Genomic DNA, 14,479 nt, shown 5'->3' with positions numbered 1-14,479 from the left:
AAGATCATGGGGGAAAATGAGTTCTAATAGCAAGACTGCCCAAGATACGCATTCAAATATCTGTAGTGGTGGTGTGTTTGAGTCTAATTGTATGTCTGCTAGGCCTAGCCCACGTGATCCTTAGTGATGAGAACCCCTCTAGTTATACTAGAGTCTTTACTTTTCTCTGTACTTAATTCGAATAGACAATATTTTGAAAGACTTACTGAATCATTTAATCAAACCTAGATTCTGATATCAAATTAAAATACCCACCTCCAAAATATTTGTCCACAAAGTATTTATGCATAAATTAAATTTACCAAAATATAAGTCTAACATGAAAATAATTAATACTAAATACATGCATGTCTGTACAATGCAAAATATCAAGCCCTCATAGGAGTGACCATTCATCTAAGTAAAATAAGCATAAACTAACTAGGATTAAATACATTACCTTTCTGTATTTATGCCTAAAACTATTTACTCTCAGTACTTAAAAAAAATCTTAAATTAGTCCCTGTACTTACTATTAAAATGAGACCGTTAATTTTCCGGCCAAATTAATGGAGCATGACTAAAAAATTTCAAAAATTAAATGGCAGGCTAAATTCTCTTACTTTTTAGATTGTGATAATTATATAGTAAGTTTTATTATACCTGAGTTTTTATGCAGTTTAATAGTCATATCACATCTACGAATAAGACAAATATGAATTAAATTTTTTTAAATTTTTTTAAATATTTTGCCTAATAAATACGAGGGGGCACTTTGATCATTTTGACATGATCCATTAAATTTGAGTGAAAATTTAAGGTTTCACTTTAGTTGTAAGTACAATAACTGATTTGTGACTTTATAAAATATATGAGTTAAAATAATTTTGAGTATAAATACGAAGGGTAAAATATATTTAACTCAAATAACTAATAATTAACATCAACGACTACTCCCAAAGTCAACTCATAGTGTTCTTCTAAATCTATAACACATTATACTAAAAGATGATGAGCATAATGTTTAGTAAATATAACTATACAATCTAAAGATATTGTAAAGCATAGCAATAGCAATGATTTATCTCATGCTCAATAAATATGACAATATAATCAAAATAAATGGTAGCCAATACTTATATATTATTTATTGAGTTATCAGATATACAATAATCATATCACATTCTTTTATATAATTATCTGTTATATTATAGGGTCACACAGAGTTAAAACTAATTATCATTCATTATATTATAAGCTCATACAAATTAATCACATAATATAACATAAACTCACACAAAACTATTATAAAACAACGAGGGATAGATAACTAGTAATAACATCACTTCTATATGTTTGGGGACATAGGTCATTAGACTAAGGACACCATCAGTCAGCCCATAACTCATATCTCTAATATTATCCCATATAGTTCAAAAGTTGGTCCTAATTCTAAGTGCTGTACATCTATAATAACCCTTATCTCACATACGTAAAAGTTATTTTATCATTATCACGTCAAGTTCATCATAATTAATGCACACATAATTTTATACTACATAAAATAAAGGGTATTACACATATCACAAATATATGCATTATTATAATATTGAGACCATCATGCTAGGTTTATATTATCCCTATAATAAGAAATATTGGCTTACCGTGTTACAAGAGCTTATTGTTTTCCTGCTGTGCTTTTACGGGCGACGTGTACAAAATAGACTATTTTAGATAATAATTTGGGAGGTGAACTATTTGGGCAAATAAGTTTTTTTATTTTAATTTTATATATATGTATAAAAGATAAATAAGTTAGTGAGGAGCCTAGTTTGATCGAAACCTCGATGTATGGATGGATGGATGGATGGATGGCCCTCCACATGCATGCATGACCCATCATCCGATCCATCAGCTATTCAGCTTATACAGAGAGCAGCACCCCCCTCTCTTCCCCTGTCTAATGTCGGAATAGAGCACAGTATACATCAGCTAACACACCTTCCCCCAATTCTGAGCCCAGCTCTATAGTAGGGTTCCCATTTCTCTCTCTCTTCTAATCTCTCATTCTCTCTCTCTAGGGTTCTAATCTTAAACCCTCTCCCTCTTCCTCTCCTCTAAAGTCTAAACCCCATCCCAATCCGCCCACCATAGACGCTTCTGCAACGCATCGATGGCGAAGACGAAGCCGGGGAAGAAGGATTTGGATTCCTACACCATCAAGGGCACCAACAAAGTAGTCAGAGGTAAGAAAAGGTTCTAGTTTTATCCCTCAATTTCTTTCTTTCGATGCGAAAAGATGGATGTAAGAATGGCTGGTGGTGTGGCAGTCGGGGACTGCGTGCTGATGCGGCCGTCGGACTCGGAGAAGCCGCCGTACGTGGCGCGGGTGGAGAAGATCGAGGCCGACCACCGGAACAACGTGAAGGTGCGGGTGCGGTGGTACTACCGCCCGGAGGAGTCCATCGGCGGCCGTCGCCAGTTCCACGGGGCCAAGGAGTTGTTCCTCTCCGACCACTACGACGTGCAGAGCGCGCATACCATCGAGGGCAAGTGCACCGTCCACTCCTTCAAGAACTACACCAAGCTCGAGAATGTCGGCGCCGAGGACTACTTCTGCCGGTTCGAGTACAAGGCCGCCACCGGTGGGTTCACCCCGGATCGTGTTGCGGTGTATGGCTCGTTCTTTGGTACATTTCCCTCGTTTCTGGAGTTTTAGTTTGTTCTTGTTGCTGAATTGGGGATTCTTCTTTGGTCCTTTTGGTTTTGAAGGTATTGTAAGTGCGAGATGCCATATAATCCCGATGACCTCATGGTACAGTGCGAGGGTTGCAAAGACTGGTAAAGATTCACAACCTCTGGTGTGTCATCTGTTTAGTTATATTGGATGGTAATTGCTTCTTGAAGGCTAATTAGGTACATTTTAGTACTACTGATGTTGTTGTAATGCTTTTCTATGTGGACTGGAACCATCCTTTGGAGTGGTTTGTGCACTAATCCACATTTCGGGTTTCTAATTCATTTAGTATCGGTTGCCCTGTTGCTTTACATTTTCTTGCATATCTGATCCTATAGCGGCACTTTTGTTTGTCACTTGCTCAATACGGTTGCCTTTTATTTTTGCATGCAGTAATTGGTTGTTGTGCTTCTATTGTTTGCAAAGCTGCATGTGTGTTTGTAGCCAATACTTCCTCACCAATTCATTTGGCATAGTGAAGTACCTGTTCTATAGCTTGCTATCCACATATTAATTGATTCACATTTTCCTGCACCTGGTGATATCCTTTCTATATAATTCAATCGACGTCATTAATATCTTGGGGCTACTTAATGAGAGACCAATTGGAAATAGTGATACAATATGTCGTGAGATATTATCAGACCCATTTGAATCTCAACAAATGCTGCTGTTCAAGGCATCCCTCCTATGTGGGCTTGTCTATCTAAAGAATCTACCTTCTATTCGCAGATAAAGTTTCTAATATGTTCTTGCTTCTTTGCTCATAAAGAATGAAAAGGGTTTTGAACATTTTCTGCCTTGTTATGTGCATGTTCCTGTTGCAAAAATTTCTGCTGCAGCTCTAAATTACTTTAGTAGATTAAGCTCTCTTTGTTCCAGTTTTTTATTCTAGTTCTTGACCTAAGCTATCTGTTAAACAGTTTTTCGAATTAATTTTGGTTTGATCAGATTTTTGCCGTCATATAGATGTATTTCTAATATTTCATCCGTTGATCTTTCTTGGTGTTATTATGTATATAATAGGGGCTGAATCATCAAGGAGGTCTTGGATTGATGACTTGACGGCATCTTTGCGAGTGGGGATGTTTAAAGTCTTATAAGAACATTTTTATTTGATAAGCTCAGTTCATTTGGTTAACCCTGTCTAGATGAATGTAGATCTGATATCTGATGTTAAGTGCAGTACTAGTAAACTACAAATATGAGATCAGATCTGAATCAATGACATTGTTTGCTCATTTCAATCTATGCATATAGATAATGAAACAGTCAGGATCAATTTCCTTTTTCTAGCTTATCTTAGTAAATAAAATACTGTAACTTTAATAGCATAGAAAGTTAGGAATCCCATAACTGACTTACATAAAAGGACACATTGAACTTTCCCAAAAATGTTTTCCAGCCGATTCTGACTAAAAAGGAAAAATAAATACTAATTGCATTCATCCTCAATATATGGCATAAAAACTGCCAATGAGAATATCTAGAAGGTAGATCCAGAATACATCCTGCTTGACCTTAATGAAATGTAAATGGCAAAAACTGATGATCTATCTTAATTTTTTTTAAATTTCTCTTGATGTGTTTTGTAGTGTAATTGATCACTCAATACTTCTTTTATAATCATTTTATACAAACTGATGTATCGTGTCTCTTTCATTGTACATACGCTCAAGGAGTTGATCAGTTGCATTGGACACTACCATTGATATGGTCCTAATAGTGCATGCCCATGGGTTTAGCTGTTGTCTACTACTCCATTATTGGCGCAGACATTTGAGTTATGATTCTTCCTTCATAAGATGGAAGATGAACTTCTTGTTTTTGTGACAGGAGCTGTTTGTGTTGGCAAATCATAATGATCAGTTAATCAGTCTAGATTATAAGGCCTACTGATTCCTTTCTTTTTTCACATTAAGCTCTTTGAGTTTTTCTTACTGAAATTTATTGGTACAATATTTACCATACTACCCATACTCGGTGATCATTTTCTGATTTCCTGAACACTCTTGCCCTTACCTTTATCTTCTTCAGCTTCTTAATCCACCCATACTACCCATACTGCCACTTTTCTAATTTATTTTGTATGATCAACTTGACTCTTAAGAGATTTTTGATCTTAGTCATTCTATTGCTTTCCCTTGTGTTCTGGTTAGTTGTCTTACATCTAGTTGTTTTGTGTATGCTATCTGCTAATTTTCTTTTTTCTCTACTTGAGATGCGACGAACCCACTAGGCTTCACCAACTATATTGATACGATGACCTACTATATTGCATTGTGTTAACTGTCAACTACTTCATACCATCATTTGATCATGCAGCTCAGACATCCTCTCATTTTTCTTCATTTTATTTGTACAACGCAAAGATGTTAGATCTAGTAGTCAATCAGCCAAGACTATTTGACACTTCATGAAAATACTTGAAGTTTTGAACAACTAATATAACTTGCTTTTCATCTTAATTGTTTTATTATTGAAATCATACATTTTCCTCATGTCAAGGGAAACTAATCTAGCTTTCTTTCTTAAGTTTGAAGTGTTCAAGTGATATCCAGAAATTTTGCACCTTATTAGTGTGCTAAAAATCATCTGCCTAGATCCATGTGCGTGTGGCCAAAGGAGGTGGCGGTTTCGGCACCTAGTAAACATAACATACACATTAGGGAACCATATTTGCAGTTAGGACCCAGATTTTCATTATCTGCACTACTGCGGTACTGCACCACCCTTGCTCTTGCATATGCTTCCTCATCCCTAACCTAACCCTCTATGACTTCTCCTTTTCCTTACACATACATAGAGAATGATGAGATACCGAGTAGATAATATATTTTCATTATTGAATGCTGAATTGTGAATAATGATAAAAATTTCGACATTTGTTTATGGGACTATCAATGAATGCATGAGTTGTGCATGTCAATAATAGTGCAACATGTTAGTCCAATCATATTTATTTATTTCTGCTTGATGTCAGTAATGAGTTTTACTTTAGTAGAATAGCATGGTGGCTGTATCTTTTCTTTCCCCATAACCCATTCTAATGCTATCATAGTTGCAAATTAACTCTAATATAATAAGCATGGTTTGTGTGGGAACTGGGAAGATTACTACAGGAAGGGGTAACATATTTTAAAGAAGGGTTTAAGATATATTTTACCCCTTCATAATTAGGCCAAATTGTAAAATACCTCTTTGAACTTTCATTTGTGTCATTTAACGCTCTTGTAGTTCTAATTTATGTACAAATGTTTGTTTTTCTATTCAAAACTAATGATGAAGGTAATTTTCTGTTAAAACTGTTGCTTTTGACCGTTTTGCTTTTTATATTATCTAGGGTTTTTTTTTGCTTTCATACCCTTAAAAAATCTTTATATGCTTGTATATCCTTCTCTAAGTTAATATTTGCATGTATACCTCTCAAAACATTTTTTTTTGCATAGATACCCTCCTAGTTACTTCGCAATAAATAAAAGGTTCCCTTAAAATTTTACTAGAAAAAAGAAAAAAAAGAACATTGGCTAAAAGAAATTTATGAAAAGTTGAAAACTAGAATAACGACAATTTAGACTTTTTATATGTATATTGTTGGAATTTATCTATTAGATAACTCTAAGCGATATTCATGCAAAACATAAATGCTGTGTATTTTGAAGGGTATACATATAAATATTAACTTTAGAGGGGTATACAAGCAAATAAGGGATTTTTGAAGGGTATACGTGTAAAAACTTAGTTATCTATATTTAAATTATTTGCAATGTCCAATATATAGGAGTGATAAAAAATTAGATGAAAGAATTATAAGATAAAAGGATTTTCTCAAAACAAATTATTTTTCTAAGCATTTGGTCCTTTTGTTTTAAATTAACATATGTTAGGTGATTATATATATGTTAGAACTATAAGAGGGTTAAGTGAAACAAATAAAAGTTTAGGGAGACTCTTTGAATTTTGGCCTAACTACAAGGGTGTAAGTTGTATTTTTCCCCTTAAAGAAATTAACACCTATTTGCACTATTGTTGCACCATGTCTGAAGGCTAATAATGAGATAGAAGAGAAAATTAGGAAACAAATTGTAGGGGCATTGAAAGAAGGGTGAGAAACAAAAATGACAAAAGAATTAAGATCATATGCTATTTTATTTGGTGAAAGAGAAGATCTAGAAATATTTGAAGTTGAAAGTAAATGCTCATGGACTGAGGGCCTAATGGACAAATTAAATTACATGCATAGGTTGCAATCAGGGTGGGAGGAAAGGTGACACAAAGGTTTGAAGTATGCTTGCCAAAGATGAAAATATATGAACTGCCTTACAATTTAACACATTGGATGTACTAGTATGGCCTCCATTTAATGCCATTATCGATAAGATTTCAATTATTTCTTTAGTAGTTGGTTACTATTGTTGATGATATTAATCACAATCTGTGTATTAGTTGGGTCAGCTAATATTGAAGAAGCAAGTAGCAAGAAAAAAGTAGGAGCTGGAAAGTAGCAAAGATTTATCGAGGTGAACTAGTTTGTTCAATTATTACAATTTGTGGATGGAGCATGATGAATTTCTATGTCATTTCTTGGTCAGAACTTCTCTTAGGACATTAGATTTCTTCTTGGAACCATATATGGCTGAATTTCTATGGGTGTAGACGAGCCGAGCCTGAGCAAGCTGGTTTTGGCTCAGGCTCGGCTCAAAATTACCTTCGAGCCTTGCTCAAGCCTAACCAAGCCTGAGCAGAGCTCGAGCTTGATTAGAGGATGAGACGGTGGCGGCATAGACGACGGCTTGCCGATGGCATGCCGATAGAGGAGGCTCAAGAAGAGGAGGCTAACGCCTAGCTCAATGTTGATGGAGAGGAGGTGGCGCCATGGCGGCGGCTTGCCAATGGAGGCCGATAGAGAGGGAGGAGGCGGCGAGGGCTTACCGATGGAGGTTGACAGAGAGGAGGCCGAATGGGTGAGAGTGGGGTGAGGTTGGGTCGGTCATGTGGGGTGAGGCTATGGGTGGTGGTCTGGTGGATGAGAGTGAGGGTGGGGTGGGTGATGGGTGAGGGTGATGAGTCAGCCTGAGCGAACCGGCTCCATCTCAGGCTCGGCTCAATATTAATTTTGAGCCAGTTTCAATGGCTCGGGCTCGGCTCAGCTCTGATTGAGCTGAGCCGGACTCGAGCTTCAGCCGAGTTGAGCCCGAGCCGCTCGTCAAGCTTGACAGCCCTATGAATATCTACATGATTTTGTTGGTGGATGCATTAAAAGTGGAAGCAAACAAAGTCTTATAGATTTAGCTGCCAATGCTTCAACCAAACTAACAAAATCACTAAGCAACTATGAGTTAGGTGAGCCACAAAGATGATCTACTACTTAGTGCAGGCATCATAAGAGTCAACCAAGGCAGATGAGATGGCTCAGACGGTGCATGATCCCTATGATTGTCGCCATTGCATTTGTCATGACATTTTTAAGGACAATGATTAGCATAAATCACCCCTTTATGAACATGAACGTGATCCATTTTCGTCATTCGCTTGGAAGCTCTGATAAAAGTTACACTAGACCACTCCAGCTGCAGTTTGCATCACTGATCCAAATTAAATGGAAAAAGGAAAAATAAATAAAAAGGAAAAATAAATGAGGCTCACCTAATTCAGGCATATAGCTATACTCTTTATGGAGATAAATCTCTTCCCTTAGCGATGCAATGCACATCTTTCCTAAAACACAGATTTTCAGCGGGGGTATATCATTAGGTTGAAATTCAAATATTTTTTGTCTTGACATTTTATGCATGTATCACCTATTCCCTTGCTATCTGTGTTTCTGCATTTTTTTTTTGCCTTTTTGTGACCTTAGATTGCTTCTTTTCCTTGAAAATATTCAGTTATATTTGGTAAATTCCTCTTCTGCTTTTGGAAATTTCATCAGAGACTTCTATTCACTGTAATGGTCCACAAACTCACGATTTGCTCATTGTTAGTGAATTCTTCTGCACTGTTCTAATTTGTTGATATTGTCTCCATTGACATAATTCATTTCATTTTTCCCCCACTTTGCTCTTTCTTTTTCTACTTTCTTGCGTAGTCTTCAGATTCTCTTGTTGTGTTACTATAAAGTTGATTCCTAGGAGATCCAGTATTTTTTGTCACCTATTGTCAAATATCTAATTCTTTATTCTAATGGTAATTATCTTGTGAATAAACATATATTTATCTTTGTTTCCATATTTGTGATGAACTTATATTCTTTCTTATGATTCTTGTTACCATCTTCCTCACTGCAGGTTCCATCCATCTTGCATGGGCATGACTATCGAGCAAGCCAAAAAGCTAGATCACTTTCTCTGTTCAGATTGCTCCTCTGATGATGATCCCAAGAGATCAAATGGTTTCCCTGTCTCACCAGTTTCTGAGCCTAAGGTGAGAATACTGTTTTCAGATATGTCCTATATTTTCCCTATTTATGCATATCTTTGTAAGGTTCACTTGTTTTGATGTATATAGAATTTCTGTGAAAAATATCCACCTGTATGTTGAGTGTACAAGGATATCTGATAAAATACCTTGTCATAAAAAATAGTTTCCTAAGATTTCGAGTGAATCTTTATTCTTAATGATTTGCTAAGATGGAATCTAGGTGCTTAAATTTTTATCATGGTTGATTAACGGGCAACAAAGGCCTACATATCCGAAGGAAGAGATAGGTGATAAATTGTTTAGGGGCAAATCCTTTAAAGACCTGTCTGCTAGAATTGGCACCAGATCTTTTTTGTCAACTGAAATATGAACTAAAGAGAGATCCAAGGCTTGAAAATTGATTTAAAACCAATACTAGAAGGGAAACCTAAATATCACTGGAATAAAGGGTTATATCTTTGTTTGTATGCAGATAATCCAGAGAACTGTCTAATGAAATCTAAAGGATGGATTATTGAAGATGAATATAGATTATTAATCTGACTAATACTTCTTATCAAAGCTTCTAACTGAAGGGTACAAAATAGTGAAGATTTAGACTGAAGAGCAGGAACTTCAGTGAAATGATAGATTAATGAAGATTTGGTCTAACCATTAAAGTTGATCTTTTGTCACTTAAATATATCCTTTTCTTAGGGCAAAAGGGGGGACAAGTAGGTCAACTTCTTCAGTTAAAAGAAATTATCCTAGGATACACATTTTCCCTCAAGTTCCAATTCTGCTCATGCTGTTGGTGCCACTTAAACCTGTTTTGAGCAGGATCCAACCAATTGAAGGGATCTAGTAGTGAAGGAACAGAATACGTGGTTAGTGTCAGTAATAGACTCACTCTAGAGCCTATAAGTGATATGTCGAAATTAAATGGCTAAATTTTTTCCTTCTATCCTAACTAGCATGAGAGAAAGAAATCTGACCATTAATGAATGCCTTAGTTTAGGTAATTCATATGTATGAACTTCTAAATGTAAGCATGTCTATGAAATGTGAATTACTGAAAATGATGTGAGTAAAAAGCATCTGTTTGGGCCAAATCATATAATTGTTTAGTATGCTGACTGGTTGATAATATACTTTTAGAATTGATCCGGAGTAAACTCTTTTGCAATGAATATAAGAGATGTTACAAGACCTTCAAATCCTTATTTAATTGGATTTTGGAAAAATAATCACATACTGAGTTTGAAAATGTCGCACAATATTATTCAGCATGGAAACAATCTTAAGGTCACTAGTATAAGCTAGAAATCAATTAGTTTACATATTAGTCTAGGAAACAATATGATTGTATGACACAAGGCTTCAAAACTCGGTATTAGGATTGACCACTAGAAAAAATGATACGTATTGGTTGTATCGGTCATATCGGTCTTCCGTGTTAGATCAAATTATTTTTTAATTAAGTGAAAAATTGTATATATTATTTAAAAATAAATGAAAATATCTAAAAATAATAGAAAAATAAAAAATAATAGTCATGTATTAAAAACTAAAAGAAAAACCTCACTAAAATCATGGAATTATGATCTGAATGTGATAAATTTATATGCTCGTTAATTATTGCTGCAAAACAATAGTGAAGAAAGAGATTTCTCTTCATTGTTTTGCAGTAGTAAAATTGAGTTTCGACTGATCTGATTGATACAATCAAAATTGGCTAATTTCAGACCAAAGTAAGTCACTAGACTGATTTTGAGTCAGGATCAGGATTGTGTTCGATCCGGATCGGTCAATTTTGGAAACCATGATATCACGGTGCCAAAGGTAATCATATGCTTTCATATGAAATGAATTCAGCAAGCTTTTGGTCTACTTTATTCCCGAATTAATATTTACATCCCACATTATAACTATGATCAAGTTTCCACTTTGTCGGTTTGAAAATTGAAATTCCTAGATATGTTCGAGTTGCGAAGAAGGTTTCTGTTAAGTTCTCAACAAGTCGAGGCAAAGTAGGGTTACAATTTGACTTTCAATTTGTATGGATGATCTAGCAATGAAATCATCCTTCCTATTTCAATATTCTTTTATCATTTCCAATTAAGCCTAAATTACACATAGATCCCTTGAACTATGACTCAGTATATCTTAAAAAGAAAAACGTGACACTAAGACCTCCTGAAGTAAACTGTTGATATGTTTTAAAATAACATTCTGTCAGTCTACCATTTGTTTTTCTGTCCAATTGACATGTAAATATCACATGACCAATTCTTCGCCTCATTTGTATCGAAATTATCCTCATCTTCCTCCCAAACTTATACTAAGACATTCATACTCTTTCCTTCCCAATATTTATTGATCCTTTCCCTCTCCAATTGCTATTACTCTTACACTCTTTTCAAATTTTCTTGAACTCTCAATCTCTCTTAATATTCTCCGGTTTCCCATCCCCACATTTCTCTCCCAGTTCCAAGTTCTATGGCGATGTTGCTTTCAATTTCTCTTATTCTCTCGCTCGTAATCTCTATCAACTTCTTGCCTTCTCCTATAGCCCAGATGTGCATAATGCATGGGGCAATTTTGTAAAATCAACTTTTTCGTCAACAATGTAACCTCCTATAGAAATTATGGTAGTCGTGTCGCATAAGTTCTTAAATATATAAAACAAAACATGTATAAATGGAGCTATTTTTATTAGAAAAGTAGTGTTGTGGGAATTTTGTTGGAAAAATAGTGTTGCGGGAATTTTGTTGGAAAAATAGTGTTGCGAGAATTCTTTTAGAAATCCATTCAAATGAGATTTAATTTCGCTTGAAGGAGATAAATCAGTTCATACAAAACTTTTCTGTAGGCAAATTTTATCTAACTTCGAAATTTGTTTGAATGCCCTTCATAAAACAATTGTTTTTATTAAAAAATGGCTCTATTTAGTCAAAAAGGTGTCATTTCAAATAGGATATATCCTACTACGAAAATATGTCTATTTTATCTCTAAAGCTCTTTAAATAAAGAGGGAGAAAACATCTAAAAATATATAATAAAATCATACACTTTGGTCTCCTTTCTTTATACAAAATCATTAATTTCAATTTTTTCTTGATCTTTGGGTTGGTGATGGGTCCCAACTTTTTTGAAAGTACAGTTCTTGGGAATTTGATAGTGAAGATTATATCTTGGAGATAAACTTTTCAAGAGTCCATCTGTATGACTGTATCTTAGTGAAGAAATTACTATTTTAAAAAAAGCTACAATCATCTTATCTTATTAACCCAGATTTTTAATTTGATTTAACCTTGTTTCATAATTTCCCCAACAAGTTCAGGGGATTTTAGTCACATTGTTTTTTTTTCTCTTTAGGGGTTTAAGTGATACTGTGTCATAGTATTATTTAGCTTCTATTTTACTTGTTTCCTATTGAGTCTAGCAATAAAAGTAAGAGAACCCACTCCCTTAATTGAAACTGCAACTGGATACCACAGATCCCTTTGAACGGCTAAGGCAGGTGCTAATGAGCAAGATGGTACCTAAATGGTATCAAGGGTAGATATCTTGGTTTGAGCTTTATATTCATTTTTCTAAATGAAAATACTAATCTTTTAGTACCTAAACCTACAAATTTGATTCTCTTTATTTTATCAGCCCTTATATTGTTCTCTTTTGCAGGTTGAGTCCAAAAGACGGAAGAGGTAACAGTTGGTGATAAAGAGTATGAGCATTTTATTGTGAGGTTGCTCTTCCAATGTTGTTTGTTATGTTGAATTGTACAGTGCAGAGATCAGACTGCTTGCACAAACCAGAGTCTGTTTCTTAAGTTATATGTTCTAGTTGGTAATGCTTGTCGTAGGGGTTATTGAGAATGATCTGTTGTGTGTATGATATGTGCAAATCTTCTTCCATCTTAACTAGCTCTATTTCTGTAGGAAACTCCAAAAACAATCGTGGATGTAGTACCTTTTAACCATGTTTGAAGTTGGGGTTCTGACTTCAAAACAATTAACAGATTAGTGTCTTGCTTCTTGAGTTTGTTCCAGATTACCTAATCAAAGCTGTGATAAATGTTGGAGGTGTTGTGTTTACATCCCACCCCTTTTCCTCACGATTGCTTTCCGGTTTGATGGGAAAGTGATATGAGTACTTATATCTAATTGTTACCAATCTGATTCATTGTCGCACTGGTGTACTTATTCACGTGGACTATCTTACAAGTTGCTCTACAGGTGTCTTTATTTTCTTCGACCTTTAAAACCATATATGGTGCTAGATCCGTTTTACTTTCTTGCTTGAAACGTTTCCTTAAAAAATTCTTGTTTGAGATCTGTATAGGGTTGCTGTCGCAGAAATATAACAAATTACTCCACCTCGTACGAGATGTCCAATTCCACAATGTGCAACAAATTATGATGAAGTACATAACGAAAAGAAAGTTGATCTGAAGTACAAGTTAAAAATATAAGAATTTCAAGATTACCAAGTTTTGGTGTCTAATTGAAGAAGCTTTAATGATGGAAGATGTTTGACACTTCTTTTTGATTTTACGTTCATGCATAGGTTCTCTTTCTGATCATCCAGGTAATATACTGTTGCATTCACAAGTGTAGGTATTAGAAAGATTTTTTTAAATCTTTTTTTTTTTATCGAAATGGATTGCTTCTCAAATTTATTACCAAATGAGGTAGATCTAATTCACTGTAGCCCTAATAAAAATATTAAACTAATCAGTATTTTTAAACACGCTAATCAGTTCAGCGTTTTTATTGCTAGACAATTTCTTTTCTTAATTGCTGAAAGATTTACATACATAAAACGTTAATCAGTTCAACATTTTAGGACTAGACAAAAATGCTCAACTGATCAACATTTTTGCCTATGGATAAAATGTTAATTAGTTCAACATTTTTGTTAGGGTTACAATAAATTAGACCATATTTGATAATAAGTTTAAGGAGTCTATTTTGGCAAAAAAAAATTAGAACATTGCTAGTTTGGTTAAAAACTCGAGTAGCAAAGATAAATTGGTAGTAACAAGTATTAGATTGACGACTACTTGATTTGCGTAATTCTCTTCCCTCGTTCACTTGTAGAATAAGGGTATAACAGACATAAGTATTCTAAGTTTTAATACCAGAAGAAGAGGGCTAATACTAGTATAAGCTATTATAAAGTTTAATAGTAGTATAAGCTCTAAATTATGTTTGATGCGATATAAAGTTGATATTAAAATAATAAAATTGTATTAGAAATTGGTGATGTTTTAAACCCAATGACGAAAATACCCTTGACTATATGTTAAATAGTGAATAGTATGGGGCCTTTCTACTGTGGACTTCCCTGCATTGTGAGTTATAG

At 34.7% G+C, this 14,479-nt stretch overlaps 1 protein-coding gene across 1 annotated transcript; it reads left to right on the top strand.

Moving 5' to 3' along the window:
• The first annotated feature begins 1,927 nt into the window (after positions 1–1,927).
• Positions 1,928–13,163, top strand: LOC140795164 (chromatin remodeling protein EBS). Its single transcript, XM_073147587.1, has 5 exons — positions 1,928–2,225; positions 2,310–2,652; positions 2,752–2,820; positions 9,001–9,136; positions 12,797–13,163. The coding sequence occupies exons 1-5, from the start codon at positions 2,153–2,155 to the stop codon at positions 12,821–12,823; spliced, it is 648 nt and encodes a 215-aa protein (XP_073003688.1). The 5' UTR covers positions 1,928–2,152; the 3' UTR covers positions 12,824–13,163.
• The last annotated feature ends 1,316 nt before the right edge of the window (positions 13,164–14,479 follow it).

The sequence above is a fragment of the Typha latifolia genome, chromosome 9 (genome assembly GCF_019914945.1).
Source record: "Typha latifolia isolate L0001 chromosome 9, TyphaL0001v2, whole genome shotgun sequence".
Lineage (NCBI taxonomy): Eukaryota > Viridiplantae > Streptophyta > Magnoliopsida > Poales > Typhaceae > Typha > Typha latifolia.
This window is presented reverse-complemented; position numbering and strand designations above follow the sequence as displayed.